Source organism: Somniosus microcephalus, unplaced genomic scaffold (assembly GCF_052327205.1).
Source record: "Somniosus microcephalus isolate GS21.2 unplaced genomic scaffold, FLI_Smic_1.0 unresolved_chr1, whole genome shotgun sequence".
Classification (NCBI taxonomy): Eukaryota; Metazoa; Chordata; class Chondrichthyes; order Squaliformes; family Somniosidae; genus Somniosus; species Somniosus microcephalus.
In genome coordinates this window covers 137,132,462-137,153,122 of record NW_028225179.1, presented here as the reverse complement: position 1 = coordinate 137,153,122, position 20,661 = coordinate 137,132,462, and the positions used below count along the sequence as shown (strand labels likewise).

At 47.1% G+C, this 20,661-nt stretch overlaps 1 protein-coding gene across 2 annotated transcripts in view; it reads left to right on the top strand.

The window, feature by feature from the left end:
• Positions 1–13,974, top strand: part of LOC147095984 (zinc-binding protein A33-like) — a 69,983-nt gene extending 56,009 nt beyond the window's left edge. For both annotated transcript variants that reach the window (XM_085974942.1, XM_085974941.1), the window contains exon 6: positions 12,514–13,974. In XM_085974942.1, the coding sequence (XP_085831068.1) occupies positions 12,514–13,085 (572 nt within the window). In that variant the 3' untranslated portion in view covers positions 13,086–13,974. The remainder of the gene's footprint in view (positions 1–12,513) is intronic.
• Positions 13,975–20,661: the final 6,687 nt, after the last annotated feature.

The following is a 20,661-nucleotide window of genomic DNA, read 5'->3' as shown; positions in this document are numbered from 1 at the left end:
AAATCCAGTTCAATCCACTCTGGACATTGAAAATTCGCCCACACTCCCTTCCAAATCCTGTTGAAGTCCAGCTGTGGGTATATACTCTGCCAAAACTCCTGACCAGCAGGTGTCTTGAATCTCCATTCTCTAAATACCTCATAGAAATCTCGAGTATTACAGTTGTCAAATTGGACCAACTCTCCCCCTTTCTCCAGTACAACGCTTGGAAAAGCAGGATGCATTTTACTTCCTTTGGAGATTTCCGCATTTATTTCTTCCATCCAATCCTGTGGCATTGCCCTCACAATCTTCTCATACATAATTCCTATAGCTTTTTCCTCTACCTCCTGATCCTCCTCCCACACCAAGTCCCTCACTGTCGCTTTCGGCAACCAACCTGGAATTACCTCGTATAATACATCTTTCACAGATATAATCCCAGCTTTTCTAATTTTAATTAACTTCTAAGAGCAATGGACTTAAAATCTCGCAAAATTCTTTATAAAATTCTGCACTTAGTCCATCGGACCCTGGGCTTTTCCCCCCCTTCATTCCACTTATTGCTACTTTTATTTCCGCTAATCCTACTTCTTTGTCACACATGCTTCTCTCATCCTCCTTTAAACCCTCTTCCATAAAAGCAGTAACCTTCTCCATCGCCAAATTGGAAATGTCTTCTTTAGTATATAACTTTTGATAAAAGCTGCTAGCCGCCTCTAAAATCTCCCCACTTTCATGAATGATCTTCTCCCCAACCTTCAACTCTTCAATTAACGATAATCTCTGTCGCGGCTTTTCTTGCTCTAGAAAATATCTAGTGCATCTTTTGCCCTCCAATGCATCTCTAGCTTTTGCACAGAGAATGGCCCCCATGCATTTTTCAGCTTGCAATAATTCCCACTCTTCCTTTAGCACCCGGAACTTAGTCACCGCTCCCTTATCCCCTCCTTCCACTGCTTTACAGACATCCGTAAACCTTTTATTTATATTCTCTTCTCGACGCTAGTTAGCTGCCGCCCTCTTTTTCCCATAACATACCGAAAAAACTTTTACCTCATATTTGAAATTATCCCACCAAACTCTTCTTTCTTTCAAAAACAAAGGTTCCTTCCGAGCATCCTTTATTATATTTATAATCCCTTCTTTATAAGCAATTTCTTTCAGGTATTGATTGTTTAAAATCCACACCCCTGAACCGATCTTAACTCTGCTGTTCCTAATTCTAAGAACCAAAGCCGAGTGATCACTAAAAAATACTTTTTATAATAAATCTCCATCACCTCAGAACTTAACCCTTCCCGCATTAACACAAAATCTATTCGGCTCTGTTTTAAAACATCATCCACCCAACCTGATCTGGAGAACTCCCTTTTTATGGGGTTCCGGTCCCTCCATAAGTCTCTCAAATTTAAATTTGCCATCATTTTTACAATCATCCCTCTGGAGTTATCATCCTTAATGGTCATCTGGGCTGAAATGTCCATCCGAGAAAAAAATACATTAAAATCCCTCACTATACAAGGATTTTCCACCTCTGCCGCTTCAGTGAATAACCCCCGAAAAAATTTGCGACGCTTGCAATGGTTGCTCGGTGCATAGATATTAAAGAGTTCGCAATTAAATCCCTCCATTTTTACCCTTGGCCGTAAAAATCTTCCCTCAGCGTCCTTGTCCATCAAGGCAACGTTCTCTTTTATGGGCGGACTCACCAAAACAGCCACCCCGCTACGGTTATTGTTTGCACAACTTGCAAACACCTCTCCCTTCCAAACCTTCTGAACTCTTTCTAGGATATCCTCATCCCAAAAGGTTTCTTGCAGACACAACAAGTCCGTGCCTTTAAAACCCTGCAACAACTGCTGCAATTTCTTCTCACCCCTCAGTCCGTTCACATTAATCGAGACCAATGTAATCATGGCTCCAAAGAAGGGAAGTATGCCTGATAATCTCCCCATCATTTAATCTCTGGCCCTTCCCTCCTCACATGCTCCTTCCCAACTTCTCGGGCAGCTGTTGCTTTTTCCTGCAGCCTCCGACTCTTTTTCCCCTCCTGTTTAAACTTTCCCTGCTGTTTCAGCCTCTTTGCATTAAGTTTGGACCCAGGAGCTGCCCTTCCTCCCTCCTTCTGCCCCTCACTAACCTTTCCCTTTCCACATGATGCAACCCCACTGCCAACTTCCATGTCTCTGTCCCTCTCTAATTCCTCACACTCAAGCTCTTCTGCAACCCCCGTGCCTGCTCCCCGTCAGATACATAAACCTGCCCCCCGTCAGATACTTCATCTCCCATAGAGAGTCTTCCTGCTATCGCAGTTTCTCCCACTGTGCTGCTCCTTTGACCAGATCGCCACCTCTGACCCTTGCACCCTGTTCCCTCTCTCCATGGGACAATGGCGCACCTAAATTGTTCCCTTCTGACGTCTCTATCTTGCCGATCCCATCCTGCTGTCCCTTTAAGGCTCCTGCCTCTTGGATCCTCTCCCCGTCCTGCCCCCTCCCGCTCATCAAGATATCCGACTCCCCGCCTCTCCCCAGAGCACCCACATCCACCACACACCCCGCTCCCGCCTCCTCTCCCCCTGCAGCCACCAGACTCCCCAGGGGGAGCCGAACCGCACTAAGGCTCAAGTCTGCACTCGACCCTCGCTGCCCGCTGCTGTCTTTGTTCCCCTCCACAGCACTCGATGTGTTTTCCACCATCTCCATCCCGTCCTCTGCTCCTCCATCCTCTGCCTCTTCCTGTGCTCCTTTCTCCTTCATTTTACCGGCTGTGTCCTCCGACTGCACCGCTCCTCCGGCCGTTCCACTCTCATCTCCTTCTCCTTCTCCCATCTCCTCATCACTCATATCGCGCCCTTCTGCCACACACTCACAGCGGGTGGGGCCTTTGTGACACACCCCACAGCTCTCCGCCTTGCAGCTTCGAGCGCTAAGTCCCGACTCACCGCAATTGTAACAATATAAATCTGGACAGTTTCTTACGAGATGGTCATGTCCCAGACAATAATAGCACACCTTTACTTGGTTATCGTGCAGCACACGAAAGTACTGCACTCCTTCCAGTGTCTCGAACTTCATACTGTACGGCAATGACCTCACCCCCTCTGGGAACCGCACCTTTACATACCGGGTTCCGTCTGCTAACCGTGTTCCCGGATAGTACCTCTTTATTGCAGAGCAGATTTTAATCTCCCACGACTCCAACTTTTTGCTCAGCACTTCATCCTCAATGTACACTGGCAAGTTCAAAAATGAAACCACTACCTCCTCTGAATATAGCAGAGTCACTTCCAAGAATTTCTCACCAACTTTCAGACTGAGTAGCAGTTTTTCCACCTCCTCACGGCGACTGACCGTCACCTCAAATCCCACATTCGGCTTTGGTCGGCAGGCAAAGCAGCTTCCCTCGCCACAGTCCTCATGAACCTCCTGGATTATATCCCAGGCTTGAATCTTCTTATCCTCACACTGCACCACCACCGTGTTGTCTTCACCAAACCTCCTGGGGTCCCGGCCCCAATCTTTGGGCCTTTTTTTTCCTTTCCCACCACAGTTTCTCCCCTAATTAAATTCCTCTCGGGAACACTGTCCTATGAGGGGCCCAGCTCTCCGGACCCCTCCGCAGCCATCTGGCTGTTTTTGTGGGCCACAAAGGCCCTAAAACCTGAAAACAAAACCCCAAAACCCACCACCAAATTTTTACAAAACTCCCTCCAACACCCAGCTGCTATCAGGCAACCAGTAACACCTGGCTCACTCCTAGCCTCTCCCACCTAGAGAGTGCTGCCCACTGAGCCACAGCTGATAGCTGGCCTGAGTCCTAGACGTCTCTGAGCTCTGCACAGAACACACAGTCTGCTTATGGAAACTGCAATTTGATGTTCACACCAATAAAGAGGGTAATGGAAAGCCCAAACTATAACTAGCTCAAGAACATTCACCAAAAGAATGGTTTAATAATAAACATGATTACTGCAGTTACCTGTAAGGACGATGAAACATTCCTCTCAATGTCAGTAAAGAATGGGACAAATAAAAGTAAAAAAAAATAAACTGAGTGTTGGACTTCTGAAATATATGTATTTATAGAATGTTATGCTTTTATCAGTCTGCATTCAAAAAACAGACTGGTGTTTTAGTTACATCCTACTTCGGAACTGAAGACTGGTAGATAAGTAAAACACTTTGCAGGGCGGAATAAAGAGACAAACAAGCCACAGATAGTTTAATCAGAGAGAAAGTTCCTGCATTCAATGAACTGAAAACTGCTCCGTAGTAAAGGGAGAACCTATTAGATTGTACAAGATACTGTCAGTGAGGCAATGAAAGGTCATTAAGAGAAGCAAAGAGTGTGTAGCCAGCTAAGATAGGATGGGAAAGATTTCATAAGGAAAAGAGGCAAGATTTGGTAGAAATTGGATAGAAATTAATAAAACACTGCAGTGAGAGGTGACAGGAAATGTGGGTGAGGTCTGTGTTTGCAGCATATTCTGTTTACATTTCAGACTTCATAAGAACATAACAAATAGGAGCTGGAATAGGCCATTTGGCCCTTCGAGCCTGCTCTGCCATTCAACTAGATCATGGCTGATCTTCTACCTCAACTCCACCTTCCCGCACTATCCCCATCTCCCTTAATTTCCTTAGTTCCCAAAAATCTATCGACCTCTCTCTTGAATATACTCAATGACTGAGCATCCACAGCTCTCTGGGGTAGAGAATTCCAAAGATTCACAACCCTTTGAGTGAAGAAATTTCTCCTCATCTCAATCCTAAATGGCCGACCCCTTATTCTCAGACTGTGACCCCGTGTTCTAGATTCTCCAGCCAGGGGAAACATTTTCTCAGCATTAACCCTGTCAAGCCCCGTAAGAATTTTATATTTTTCTATCAGATCACCTCTCATTCTTCTAAACTCTTGGGAATATAGCTCTAGTCTATTCAGTCTCTCCTTATAGGGCAAACCCCTCATCCCGGGAACCAGTCTGGTGAATCTTCATTGCACTCCCTCTAAGGCAAGTATATCTTTCCTTAGGTAAGGAGACCAGAACTGTACACAGTACTCCAGGTGTGGCCTCACCAATGTCCTGTATAATTGTAGTAAGACTTCTTTTCTCTTATACTCAATCCCTTTGTAACAAAAGCTAACATACCATTTATTTTCCTAACTACTTGCTGTAACTTTCTGTGATTCATGTACAAGGACACCCAGGTCCCTCTGAATGCAAACATTTCTCAGTCTCTCACCATTCAAAAATATTCTACTTTTTCCTTTTTCCTACCAAAGTGGATAACTTCACACTTCCCCACATTGTATTCCCTTTGCCATGTTCTTGCCCACTCAGTCACCCTGTCTATATCTCTCTGCAGCCTCTTTGCGTCCTCCTCACAGCTTACTTTACAACCTAACTTTGTATCATCAGCAAACGTGGATACGTTACACTCAGTCCCTTCATCTAAGTCATTAATGTAGACTAAATAGCTGAGGCCCAAGCACTGATCATTGTGGTCAAACACGATGTCCCTTTCATAAAACCATGTTGACTCTGCCTAATCATATTACGATTTTCTGAGTGCCCTGTTACCACGTCTCTAATAATAGATTCTAGCATTTCGCCTACTACTGATGTCAGGCTAATTGACCTATAGTTCCCCATTTTTTCTCTTCCTTCTTTCTTAAATAGCGGGGTTATGTTTACTACCTTCCAATCCTTGGGGACTGTTCTGGATTCTAGGGATTTCTGGAAGATTAATACCAGTACACCCACTATCTCTGCAGCTACCTCTTTTAAAATCCTAGGATGCAGGTCGTCGGGTCCAGGGGATTTGTCGCCACTTAGTCCCACTTCCTGCAGTTAGCAGGTCACTCAGCCCATTAATGTTCTCTCTGTGATTGGAGCATCTGCTATTTCTTCTCCCCTTTTTCTTTCTCCCCCTCTACTCCGGGATTTACTTATATTTCAGTTTTCAGTTCTGATGAAGGGTCGACACCCAAGATGTTAACTTGTCTGTTCTTGTTTCAGATGCTTTTTGTCGTGCGGTATATTTCCAGCATTTTCTGTTTTTATAATAAATACGATAACTGTTGAAGTTAAATGTTGGTACCTGAGAATCATTTTGTGCACAGATCAATCTTTACAAAAGCTGAGTCTGTAAATGTAGAATTGTAATAATTTCATGGGATCCTATTCTAAGGATATCGACCCCATCAATCAAAGTGACTGGCACAGTTATACCACACCACACGCAGGATTACATCCTATGTTTTTAACCAGAATGATTTAAATTTTACCCAATCTATTTGTTCATCAGGTAGAAATGTATTCAATGACATCAAACTGATATTGACCAGTTCTGCATGTGTAACTGCTGGAAGCTGTTGATTACATTTTCTCGTTCAGTTCAATGACCTGGTCCTTCACTTCCTCTGTCTCAGTTTCTTTCAATCCTCCTGACTGTTTATCCCTTTTCCATTTGCCTATCTGATAACTACCTGTATATACTTTCTCTCCTGTTGTGTGAAGGGGATAATTTGTTTGCCACGCTTACTCTCTCCCTCACTCTCTCTCTCTTCCCCTCTCTCTCCCTCTCTGGCTCTCTCTTTCTCTCTCTCACTCTGCCTGTCTCTCCCTGTCTCTCTCTGTGCCTGTCCCTGTTGGATCCATGGTTCAGTGGATATGCTGTTATTAAATAATCACACGGATGCTGTACATTAACAATAAACAGGTCTTTACTGGAGGAGGGTAGTCTCAAGACTGGGGTTAAAGAGGCATGTGCAAAGCTTATATACAGGTGTGGTCACTGCCAGTACTACAGTATACAGGAGCTGTAAAAGTAGTTCTGACTTAAAGGCACATACACTACAATTCCTCCCCTTTTAGATTAGTAGTACCCCTAATATTCAAATAACAATAAACATTTCAACATGTACATTAAACAACAAAAGTCCATTTATAGTCTCAGTCTTTGGGGCGGCTTCCTGACCCTTTCGGGAAAGTGCCTTTCCAGAGGTTCTTGTTCTTGGTGCAGCGGCGATTCTGACCCCTTTTCGTCGGGTAGTTCATCGGGTTCCACTGCTACTGGGTCTGAGGTAGATGCTACTGGTATGTCGGGTTCATCCCCAGGTACTCGAGACATGGGGTTGACGCGTTCCTGTGACGCTAAGATCTGATCGACGTGTCTCACAATGTTCTCCCCGACATCCACTGTGTACATTAATGGCCCCTGCCTTGTACATATCGTTCCGGGTTGCCATTTCTCTGTTCGATAGTCATGGGCCAAGACTGGTTGTCCTACATTGAAGCTCCTTGTCGGCTTCTCATTGATGTGCTGGAATTGTTTGTCCTCAACATTTCTTCGCACATTTGGTCTGAGCAAGTCCAGACGAGATCTCAACCTTCGGTTAAAGAACATCATGGCCGGGGTCTGATTGGTAACTGCATGTGTCGTGTTCGGTAGGCTAATAAGAAATTGTCCATCTTATGCTGTAGTGGAATTTCATCATCGCACATGGCCTTTATCGCCTTCTTAAAGGTTTGTATGAACCTCTCAGCCAATCCATTTGTGGCTGGATGATACGGGGCGGATGTGTAATGCCTTACCCCATTCCTTCTCATAAATTTTTGGAACTCGTCGGACACAAACTGTGGTCCATTATCAGAGCAAATCTGCTCTGGCAAACCGTTTCTGGCAAATATGGCCCGTAGGACTGCAATCGTTTTCTCTGTAGTGGTTGAAGACATTTTTATCACCTCAGGCCACTTTGAATGAGCATCCACTGCTATTAAGAACATTGAGTCCATGAATGGACCAGCGAAATCAATATGCACCCGTTGCCATGGAGAGGAGGGCCACTCCCATGGGTGTAGAGGGGCATGTGGTGGTGCATTTTGGACCTTCTGGCATCCTAAGCAGCTCTTAGTTAGGTCTTTGATTTGTTGATCGATTCCCGGCCACCACACATAAGCCCTAGCAAGGCTTTTCATTTTCACTCCCCCCAGATGACCTTCATGTAGCTCATTTAGCACTCTCTCCCCTAACTTGGGTGGAAACACCACTCTGGATCCACACATCACTGTCCCCTGGCATACTGACAGCTGTTCTCTTCTGGATGAGAATGCTGGCAACAGTGAGTCGCCATGAGTTGGCCATCCCCTCACCGTCAATTCATGTACCCAAGACAGCGTCGGATCATCGCGGGTCTCCTTCTCTATATCCGCGTTCGTTTCTGGCAATCGTTCAATTATTGACGAATAAAATATCTCGATAGGGTCCACTGCTGGTGCTTCCTCCACAGTCGGCAGTGGCAGGCGCGATAGCCCCTCAGCATTCCCATGCTGTTTCATGCCTTTATATTCTATTTCATATTGAGTTGCCCCTAGAAACAGGGACCATCTTTGTAATGGCTGTGCAGTCATCACTGGAACGCTCTTCTTAGGATTAAAGATGGAGACAAGTGGTTGGTGGTCAGTCAGCAAGGTGAACTTCTGCCCATGCGGATAGTGGTTGAATTTTTTTACTCCCCATACTAGGCTGAGGGCCTCCCTGTCAATCTGGGCGTAGTTGCGCTCGGCTGAGGTTAGTGACCGAGACGCAAAGGCTACTAGCCTCTCCAACCCGTCAGGGAATTTGTGCGACAGCACCGCTCCAATACCATAGGTTGATGCATCACATGCCAAACGAATTGGTAGTGCTGGGTTGAAATGGGCCAACACCTCTTTTGATGTGATCAATTCCTTACACTTCTGGAAAGCTCGTCTACATTCATCATCCCACTTCCATGGTACCCCTGTTTGCAGTAGGGTGTTCAGTGGGTGTAATACCGTAGACAAATTTGGTAAGAACTTGTGGTAGTAGTTTACCAGCCCGAGGAACGACCTCAGTTGTGACACATTTTCTGGTGCTGGAGCCTTGACTACTGCCTCAATCTTGTCAGGGGACTTATGTAGCCCCTCTTCATCGATGATGTGGCCACAATACGAGATCTGTTTCTGGAAAAACTCGCACTTGTGGCGATTAGCTCGTAGCCCATACTCCTTTAATCTGGTGAGCACCTTCTCCAAGTTGTCGAGGTGATCACCGGCATTTTCGCCCGTGACCAAGATGTCGTCCAAATAACACTGGGTCCCTGGAATCCCTTGCAGGACCTGATCCATCACCCTTTGCCAGATAGCCAGAGCCGAGGCTACTCCAAACACCAGCCGGTTGTATTGATAGAGACCATTATGAGTGTTGATCGTAAGGTATTGTTTCGAAGCTTCATCTACCTCCATTTGCAAGTACGCCTGGGCTAGATCAATTTTGGTGAAGTGTTTACCTCCAGATAGCGAGGTGAAAATATCCTCAATTCGTGGAAGCGGATATTGTACCGTGTGAAGGACTGGGTTCAATGTCACCTTAAAATCCCCACAGATGCGGACCTTCTTTGGTTCCCCAGGCGTATTACTCAACGACCTCTTCATTACAGGAATGGTGGGTGTAGCCCACTCGCTCCAGTCCACTTTGGACAGTACTCCTGAACGTTCCAACCCTTCCAGCTCTGCTTCAACAGCTGGTCTGATCGTATAAGGCACTGGTCTGGCCTTCAGAAACTTTGGGTTTGCATTTTCCTCTATTTTAATTGTTGCTGTTATTCCTTTTAGTGTTCCTAGTCCCTCCTGGAACACTTCTTTTGCGTCAGTTAGCATTTTTGACAGTCGACCAGGTGTGACGTCGTCATCCTTTTTGGCCTCAACCTTCAGTGCCTGCATGGAATGCCAATCTAATTGTATCTTCCGGATCCATTCACGTCCTAGCAGTGGTGGTCCTCCATCTGGCAATACATATATATCCATTTTAGGTATTTCCTGGCCTTTATATGTCACTTTCACACTTATTTTTCCTTTGGGGTAGACTTTTTGCCCCGTATACGACTTCAAGACAATCTCTGTAGCTTTCAAGGGTATGTGTGAAAATAGCCGCTTGTAGACTCTTTGATTTATGACTGTTAGCGCTGACCCTGTGTCCAATTCCATTTTCACTTGGACTCTGTCTATCTTGAGTGTAACCCAGATAGTCTGGTGATCGTCCATTTCTGTTACCTTATGTAGTTTCAGACAACCCAGCTCCTTGATTCTGGAGTCTGTGTCACTTTTCTGTTCATCTGAACCACTGTCCATCACCTGGTGTACCTTTTTGTACTTCTCCTGTGGAGATTTCTTACTGTTGGTTTTCTTCCCAGACCTGCAGACTCTTGCTATGTGTCCTGCTTTCCCACACTGTCTGCACACTTGGCCCTTGAACCAACAATCTTTCTGGTCATGTGTTGTTCTGCCGCAGTGATAGCGCTTCCCTGTTCCATAGGACATTTCATTGGTGCCATATTCTTGCGGTCTCCATTGTATCTCTGCAGCGCCCCTTGCGGCTGCTTCGTGTGATACTGCCATACTGAAAGCTTTGTCCAGCGTAAGGTCCTTTTCTGATAGAAGCCGTTTCTGGGTTCCTTCACTTTGTAGCCCACACACAAACTTGTCCCTTAACATATCTGCTAGTCCCGCTCCAAACTGGCAGTGTTTCGATAGCTTGCGCAGTTCCGTTAGGTACTCAGCATTGCTTTCGTCTTTGTGTTGGTTCCTTTTATGGAACTTAAATCGTTCTGCTATCAGCAGCGGTGTGGGGTTTAACAGGTCCTGTAGGATTTCTACTATGCTTTCAAAATTCTTGTTTACCAGCTTCTCTGGGGTTATTAGATTTCGCAGTAACCCATAAGTTTTTGCACCCATGGAATTTAACAGAACCAGTGCCTTATTAGCATCTGGCACTTCATTCGCCCTGCAGTACATGTCAATACGTTCCACATATGTCGCCCAATCTTCGACTTCATTGTCGAACGTAGAGATACTGCCACTCTTCGGCATCCTTGGGTGTGAGTTAACTGTCAAAAATGGCGCCTCCCGTGCTTCCCCTTCTTCTCCACTGGCACAAAATGGCGTCTCCCGCGCTTTCCTTCCTTCCCGCGCTCGCCCTTCTTCTCCGCTGCGGCTTCTAAAAATGGCGTCTCCCGCGCTCTTTCTTCTCCGCGGCTCAATGGCATCTCCCGCGCTCCCCTTTCTTCGCCCCGCGGACCCTGTTCAGCCAGTGAGCCCTGGCTGTGCTCTGTGCGTTCTTCTGTTTATATTTTTCGACGCCACTCAGTCTAGAACCCGGCTGTTTCTCTACCCTCTCTCTCTCCGGTTTGTTTTCTTTTTCTTGACGCCGCTCAGTGTTCAACCCCCGGCTGCACCCTGCGCTCTTCACCCTCTGTCTTACCCCGTCGACGCTGCTCAGCTTTCTCTCCGCCGTCGGTCGGCTCCAGCCGCCGCTGCTCGGGAAGTGTCTGTGCTGGACCTGTCGTCGGTCTCTTGCTGCTCGTCGTGGCTGGGGAACCAAGCCCGGCTCTCCACAGCCTCCTCTGCGAAGTTCAATCTCTGCCTGACTGCTGGGTGGTTGCTCGTGGTCGACGCCCGTGTTCCTGGCCTCGACTATATATATTTTTTTTATGTTGCAGGTAGATTTGAATCGACACTCGTCGCCACTGTTGGATCCGTGGTTCAGTGGATATGCTGTTATTAAATAATCACATGGATGCTGTACATTAACAATAAACAGGTCTTTACTGGAGGAGGGTAGTCTCAAGACTGGGGGTACAGAGGCATGCACAAAGCTTATATACAGGTGTGGTCACTGCCGGTACTACAGTATACAGGAGCTGTAAAAGTAGTTCTGACTTAAAGGCACATAAACTACAGTCCCTGTCTCTGTGTCTTTCTCTTTCTCTCTCTCCATGTCTGTGTCTCTCTCCCTGTCTCTGTCTCTCTCTGTGCCTGTCTGTCTTTCTCTCCGCCTGTCTCTCTCTCTCTCTCTGTGCCTCTCTCTCTCTCTCTCTCTATGTCTGTCTCCCTCTCTCCCTCCCTCTCTGTCTCTGTCTGTCTCTCCGTCTCTGTGCCTGTCTCTCTGTCTCTCTCTCTGTGCCTGTCCCTCACTCTCACTCTGTCACTCTCTCTCTCTCCCTGTCTCTCTCTCTCCCTGTCTCTTTCTCTCTGTGCCTCTCCCTGTCTGTCATTCTCTCTCTCGTCTGTGTCTCTGTCTGTCTCTGTCTCTCTCTCTGTGCTTGACCCTCCCTCTCTCTCTCTCTCTCCCTGTCTCTCTGTATGTCTGTCTCTCAGTACCTGTCTCTCTACTTGTCTGTCTCTCTCCCTCTCTCTGCCTGTCTCTCTCTCTCTCCCTGTCACTCTCTCTCTCCCCCTGTCCCTCCCTCTGTCTCTCTCCCCCCATCTCGCTCTCTGTGCCTGTCCCTCTCTATCTCTCTCTCACTCTGTGCCTCTCTCTCTTTCTCTCTCTCACTGCAGGGTGTGTCCACCCAGTAAAACCTTCTCCCGCCAGTGTCTTCCCATTTCCCCTGTGCTTTGCTGAATTAATTTCTAATTCTGGATAATTGCCGATTTTACCAATCACTCACCGGCTGTGAAAGTTGCAGTGAGTGACTAACTTTCTATCTGTGTCCCTCTGTTGCCAGCTCCAGTCACCTTGGACCCTAATACAGCCAATCCTTACCTTCTCCTGTCTGAGGACCTGAACACCGTGAGAAACACAGGGAAATGGCAGCAGATCCCCGACAATCCAGGGAGATTTGATACCTCTTCCTGTATCCTGGGATCAGAGGGATTCACATCAGGGAAACATTCCTGGGAGGTGGAGGTGGGGAACAAGACTGAATGGGATGTGGGTGTGGCCAAGGAGTCCATCAACAGAAAGGGGAAAATCACCCTGACTCCAGGTAACGGATTCTGGGCAGTGACGGTGAGAGTTGGGAATAAATACTGGGCTTGTGGCGAATCATTGAATAGCTCAGCGCTGAGTGTGAACCCGAGAAAGATTCGAGTCTGCCTGGATTATGAGGGAGGGAAGGTGTCCTTTTATAACTCAGATAACAAGTCCCATATCTACACTTTCACTGGTACATTCACTGAGAAACTCTATCCTTACTTCTTTCCATCTCTCACTGAGGCGGATAAAGACAAAGACCCACTGAAAATCTGTCCCCGGACAGTAACAATCCAGGAGGATGAGGGTTTTATCCCTTTATAAAAATAAAACGGCTTCTTATACCAGGCACAATATTCCCAGACTCGGCACCTCCGGTGAGACCGCGCAGGTAGCCCGAAGCTTATTGGAAACCCGCGGTGCACCGGACCGATACTCCACCCATTGACTCACCCGGTGAGTACCAGGTCCCGGCAGTGGAGCAGGAGTCTGGGAAAATCCCACCCAAATAATCACTGATAAATACCTGCAGGGTCTGGGAAAATCCCGCCCGATAACAGCAATAATCACCGATAAATACCCGCAATGTCTGGGGCATTCCCACCCCGATAACACCAATAACCACTGATAAATACCCGCAGAGTCTGGGAAAATCACGCCCACTTTAATAAATAACTGCAATAATCTGAATATCTGCTCTTTGCCATCGCCCAGTGCCTCAGCGATTTTGAGAAAATAGTTTGATTTTAGGATCCCAGCTTCTGTTTATAATAGTAAATTGTATGAGTATCAGTAAACAATGAACTGAACCACAGTGATAGAATAGGCTCACACACGCTAACACATTGCTTTAAGAATAATGTCCTGTATAAGATGTTGGAAACTGCTGAATTGATGGCGTATCGGGTCTGTATAATTATTCCATTCCCTGTGGTCCTGAATGTATTTCTCTACATGTATTTAGTGCTCTGCTCTATATCTCTGTGTGATGAAATATGCCATTCATCAGGCACTGTATTCCCTGTGTTTAGTTTAGTTTCAGTTTCATTTCCTTACCTGTATTGTATTGTGTGTAGGGCTCCGCCCATACCTGGCCCCTACTTAAGCAAGCCCCAGCGTGTCTCACAGCAGTACAGCAGATCTCTGGATGAGAGACACTTCTCCAATGTGTATTACTTTCTGAGTTAATAAAAGCATTGCTTTGCTCCGTTAACGTCGAGTCTCGGATTCATTGAGGCACATCACTCTGGAGGTGATCTTTATGTGGGGTCCCTGAGCTTCACTGACTGTGTTTGACATGTGATGTAAGGTCACTGCAATATAGGTCCGGTGCTTTGTAGAAATACTTGCGATGCAATCTGGTCACGGGTTTACTTGTTGGTCATTTAAAGCATCTCTCTATTTACAACATGTGTGTGATTCCTGTGATGAGTGTGTAATGTAAGAGTTTGGGATCTATAACAAAGTTCCTTACATAAGAACATAAGAACATAAAAAATAGGAGCAGGAGTAGGCCAATCGGCCCCTCGAGCCTGCTCCGCCATTCAATAAGATCATGGCTGATCTGATCCTAACCGCCAATCCACTATCACAGAACCATCTCCTGAATCTAACAGAATTAGACACACGAAATAGGAGCAGGATCAGGCTACACGGCCCCTGCGCCCGCTCCGCTACCCACAGGGCCATGACCGATCCGAACCTAGACTCATGTCCAAATTCCTGCCCGCTCCCCGTAACCCTTAATTCCCTTTACTTCTAGGAAACTGTCTATTTCTGTTTTAAATTTATGTAATGGTGTAGCTTCTACAGCTTTTTGGGGCAGCATATTCCATGGACCTACCACCCTCTGAGTGAAGTAGTTCCTCCTCATCTCAGTTTTGAAAGAGCGGCCCCTTATTCTAAGACTATGCCCCCTAGTTCTAGTTTCACACATCATCGGGAACATCTTCCACGCATCCACCCGTTCCAACCCCTTCACAATCTTATATGTTTCAATAAGATCACCTCTCATTCTTCTGAACTCCAATGAGTAGAGTCCCAATCTACTCAACCTCTCCTCATATGTCCATCCCCTCATCCCCGGGATTAACCGAGTGAACCTTCTTTGTAATGACTCGAGAGCAAGTATGTCCTTTCTTAAGTATGAGCACCAAAACTGTATGCAGTATTCCAGGTGCGGTCTCACCAATACCTTGTACAACTGAAGCAATACCTCCCTATTTTTATATTCTATCCCCCTAGCAATGAAAGCCAACATTCCATTGGCCTTCTTAATCACTTGCTGCACCTGCATACTAACCTTTTGAGTTTCGTGCACCAGGACCCCCAGATCCCTTTGTACTTCAGTACTTTAAAGTTTCTTGCCATTAAGATAATAACTTGCTCTACGATTTTTCCTGCCAAAGTGCATAACCTCTCACTTTCCAGTATTGTATTCCATCTGCCAAATCTCTGCCCACTTACTTAGCCTGTCGATGTCCCCTTGCAGGTTTTTTATGTCCTCCTCACTCACTACTTTCCCTCCCATCTTAGTATCATCTGCAAACTTTGATATGATACACTCGGTCCCCTCCTCCAAATCGTTAATATAGATTGTAAAGAGTTGGGGAACCAGCACTGACCCCTGCGGAACACCACTAGTTACTGATTGCCAGTCTGAGAATGAACCATTTATCCCAACTCTCTGCCTTCTGTTAGATAGCCAATCCTCTATCCATGCCAGAATATTACCCCCAATCCCATGATTTTTTATCTTAAGCAATAATCTTTTGTGTGGCACCTTGTCAAATGCCTTTTGGAAGTCTAAATACACTACGTCCACTGGTTGCCCTTTATCCACCCTATACGTTACTTCCTCAAAGAACTCCAGCAAATTTGTCAAACATGACTTCCCCTTCATAAGACCATGCTGACTTTGTCCTATTAAATTATGATTATCCAAATGTCCTGTTACTGTCTCCTTAATAATAGACTCCAAAATTTTACCTACCACAGATGTTAGGCTAACCGGTCTATAGTTTCCAGCCTTCTGTCTACTGCCCTTTTTAATTAAGGTTGTTACATGAGCAGTTTTCCAGTCTGCCGGGACCTTTGCCGAGTCCAGGGAGTTTTGGAAAATTATTACCAATGCATCCACAATCCCTACCGCCACTTCCCTCAAGACCCTAGGATGTAAGCCATCAGGTCCAGGTGATTTATCCGCCTTGAGCCCCATTATTTTACCGAGTACCTCTTCCTTAGTGATTTTGATCGTGTTAAGCTCCTCCCCCCCTTTAGCCCCCTGTTTGTCCAGTGTTGGGATATTCTTAGTGTCTTCTACTGTAAAGACTGATGTAAAATATTCATTCAGTGTTTTTGCCATCTCCATATTTCCCACCATTAATTTCCCGGTCTCATCCTCTAAGTGACCAAAATTTACTTTAGCCACCCTTTTTCTTTTTATATAACTATAAAAACTCTTACTATCTGTTTTTATATTTTTTGCTAATTTACTTTCATAATCTTCCCTTTCTTAATCAATCTTTTTGTTATTTTTTGCTGTCTTTTAAAGTTTTCCCAATCCTCTATCCTCCCACTAGATTTGGCTACCTTATATGCCCTTGATTTTAGTTGAATACTATCCTTAATTTCTTTCCTTAGCCACGGATGGCTGTCTTTTCTTTTACACCCTTTTCTTCTCAGTGGAATATATTTTTTTTGCAAGTTGTAAAATAACTCCTTAAATGTACACCACTGATCATGTATCGTCTTACCCTTTAATCTATTTTCCCAATCCACTCTACTCAATTCCGCTCTCATACCTTCATAGTCTCCTTTATTCAAGCTTAGCACGCTTGTTTGAGATCCAACCTTCTCACCCTCTAATTGAATATGGAATTCAACCATGTTATGGTCACTCATTCCAAGGGGATCCTTTACTAGTACATTTTTAATTAATCCCGTCTCGTTACACAGGACCAGATCTAAGGTTGCTTGCCCCCTGGTCGGTTCAGTTACATACTGCTCAAGAAACCCATCCCTAATACACTCAATGAACTCATCCTCAGGCAGCCCTGCCCAATTTGATTTGTCCAATTAATATGATAGTTAAAATCCCCCATAATTATAGATGTTCCCTTATTACAAGCCTCAACTATTTCCTGATTGATACTCCGTCCAACAGAGTTGCCACTGTTCGGAGGCCTATAGACTACGCCCACTAGTGTTTTTTTCCCCTTATTATTCCTTACCTCCACCCAAACTGTTTCATTATCCTGATCTTTTGACCCAATATCATTTCTCTGTATTACAGTGATTCCTTCCTTTATTAACATAGCCACCCCACCTCCCCTTCCTTCCTGCCTGTCCTTCCTGATCATTAAATAACCTGGTATGTTTAATTCCCAGGCATTGTCACCCTGCAGCCATGTTTCTGTAATGGCCACAAGATCATACCCATATGTAGTTATTTGTGCCATTAACTCGTCTATTTTGTTACGAATGCTACGTGCATTCAGATAGAGAACTTTCAAATATGTTTTGTGACACTTAGTTCCTGCTTTTGCCCTTTTTATTACTTTACCTTTTACTCCATACCTTCTGCCCCTTCCTGACACGCTCTGGTTTTTCATTTCCCCACTGCTACCTAAGTCTATGACCTTCTCTGTTGTCATTTATATTATTTGCTCTCTAGGAACCTCCCCCACACTAGTTAGTTTAAAGCCCTCTCTACGGCCCTAGTTATATGATCCGCCAGGTCTCTAGTCCCAGCACTGGCCAAGTGAAGCCCGTCCCAACGGAACAGCTCCCTCCTGCCCCAGTACTGGTGCCAGTGTCCCAGGAAGCAAAACCCATTTCTCCCACACCAGTCTTTGAGCCACGCATATAACTCTCTAATTTTATTTGTCCTACCCAAATTCGCTCATGGCTCAGGTATTCAGAGATTATTACCCTTGTGGTTCTGCTTTTTAATTTGGCCCCTAGCTGCTCAAACTCCCTCAGCAGAACCTCCTTCCTTGTCCTATCTATGTCGTTGGTACCAACATGGACCACGACAACTGGATCCTCCCCCTCCCACTCCAAGTTTCTCTCCAGTCCAGAGGAGATATCCTTAATCCTGGCACCGGGCAGGCAACACAGCCTTCGGGACTCTCGCTCTCGGCTGCAAAGAGCTCTATCTATCCCCCTAACGATACTATCCCCTACCACTACAACATTTCTTTTAACACCCCCCACTTGAATGGCCCCCTGCTCCACGGTGCTGTGGTCAGGTTGCTCATCCTCCCCGCAGTCCCTGTTCCCATCCTCACAGGGAGTAAGAGCCTCGAACCTGTTGGACAAGTGCAAGGGCTGCGGCTCCTCCAACACTACCTCCTGGATCCCCGTACCTGCCTCACTTCTAGTCACACCATCCTGACCCTGGCCACGGACTACATCTGAATTAATTAATCTAATTGGTGTGAATACCTCGTGATACACAGAGTCCAGGTAACTCTCCCGCTCCCTGATGTGTCTCAGTGTTTGAAGCTCGGTCTCCAGCTCTTCAACACGGAGCCGGAGTTCCTCGAGCAGCCAACACTTACTGCAAATGTGATCACCGTGAGCATCAATGGTGTTCACCAGCTCCCACATATTGCAGCAGCAACACATCACCTGATCTCCCATTCTATGTAATTAATTAAATTTATTAATATTATTCTTAAATACCCTCTGCCCCGAATCTAGATGGTGAATATCACACCTTAGAAACTATAAACCAAAGAGATTTAAGCTTAAAAAGGGAGAAATACTTACCAACCAATCACTTACCCGCTTTCTGGTGACGTCACACTTGGATTACTTTTTACCTCTCTCCTTCCCTCCGAGTTCCCAGACTGGAGACTGGTACGCCTTACCTGGTCTGTGGGACTTTTATAGCCCCGCTCTGCTGCTCGAGATTCCCGCCGACACTGTGAGGCCTTACCTGGTCTCTGGGACTTTTATAGCGCCGCTCTGCCGCTCAGGATTCCCGCCGACGCTGTGAGGCCTTACCTGGTCTCTGGGACTTTTATAGCGCCGCTCTGCCGCTCAGGATTCCCGCCGACGCTGTGAGGCCTTACCTGGTCTCTGGGGCCTTTTACAGCGCTGCTCTGCCGCTCAGGATTCCCGCTGACGCTGTGAGGCCTTACCTGGTCTCTGGGCCTTTTACAGCGCCGCTCTGCCGCTCAGGATTCCCGCCGACGCTGTGAGGCCTTACCTGGTCTCTGGGACTTTTATAGCCCCGCTCTGCCGCTCAGGATTCCCGCCGACGCTGTGAGGCCTTACCTGGTCTCTGGGACTTTTATAGCCCCGCTCTGCCGCTCGAGATTCCCGCCGACGTTCTGAGACCTTACCTGGTCTCTGGGACTTTTATAGCCCCGCTCTGCTGCTCGAGATTCCCGCCGACACTGTGAGGCCTTACCTGGTCTCTGGGACTTTTATAGCGCCGCTCTGCCGCTCAGGATTCCCGCCGACGCTGTGAGGCCTTACCTGGTCTCTGGGACTTTTATAGCGCCGCTCTGCCGCTCAGGATTCCCGCCGATGCTGTGAGGCCTTACCTGGTCTCTGGGGCCTTTTACAGCGCTGCTCTGCCGCTCAGGATTCCCGCTGACGCTGTGAGGCCTTACCTGGTCTCTGGGCCTTTTACAGCGCCGCTCTGCCGCTCAGGATTCCCGCCGACGCTGTGAGGCCTTACCTGGTCTCTGGGACTTTTATAGCCCCACTCTGCCGCTCAGGATTCCCGCCAACGCTGTGAGGCCTTACCTGGTCTCTGGGACTTTTATAGCCCCGCTCTGCCGCTCGAGATTCCCGCTGACGCTCTGAGACCTTACCTGGTCTCTGGGACTTTTATAGCCCCGCTCTGCCGCTCAAGATTCCTGCCGACGCACTTATTACAATTATTCCCGTCTGACAGAGTGACCGCGTTAGTCTGATAGGTGATCAGACTCCAGTTAACATCGGATGAATGTAACAGACCAGGGATGGAAAGGGTTAATCAGGGATTCCTGCAGCTAAGCTGAAGTGAATTCATGAAGTTTGTTAGTGCAGTAATGAAGCAGAGGGGAGATGAGGAGATACTTGATGCAGCGAGTTGTTATGATCTGGAATGCACTGCCTGAAAGCGGGGTGTAAGCAGATTCAATAGTAACTTTCAAAAGGGAATTGGATAAATACTTGAAAGGGAGGAACTTGCAGGGCTATGGGGAAAGAGCGGGGAGTGGGACTGATTGGATAGCTCTTTCAAAGAGGCTCGATGGACCGAATGGCCTCCTTCTGTGCTGTAAGGTTCTATGAATGTCAATGAGCAATGTCAAGTCTCAGCTTTAGTCTGTCACGTATGCCCAGGTAGGCCCCAGTGCGGCATCGGCAGCGGGTGGAGGCGGAGCTGAGCGGCAGAGCGACTACAAGAGGCTCCAGAGGCCCAGGTAGGCCCCAGTGCGGCATCGGCAGCGGGTGGAGGCGGAGCTGAGCGGCAGAGCGACTACAAGAGGCTCCAGAGGCCCAGGTAGGCCCCAGTGCGGCATCGGCAGCGGGTGGAGGCGGAGCTGAGCGGCAGAGCGACTACAAGAGGCTCCAGAGGCCCAGGTAGGCCCCAGTGCGGCATCGGCAGCGGGTGGAGGCGGAGCTGAGCGGCAGAGCGACTACAAGAGGCTCCAGAGGCCCAGGTAGGCCCCAGTGCGGCATCGGCAGCGGGTGGAGGCGGAGCTGAGCGGCAGAGCGACTACAAGAGGCTCCAGAGGCCCAGGTAGGCCCCAGTGCGGCATCGGCAGCGGGTGGAGGCGGAGCTGAGCGGCAGAGCGACTACAAGAGGCTCCAGAGGCCCAGGTAGGCCCCAGTGCGGCATCGGCAGCGGGTGGAGGCGGAGCTGAGCGGCAGAGCGACTACAAGAGGCTCCAGAGGC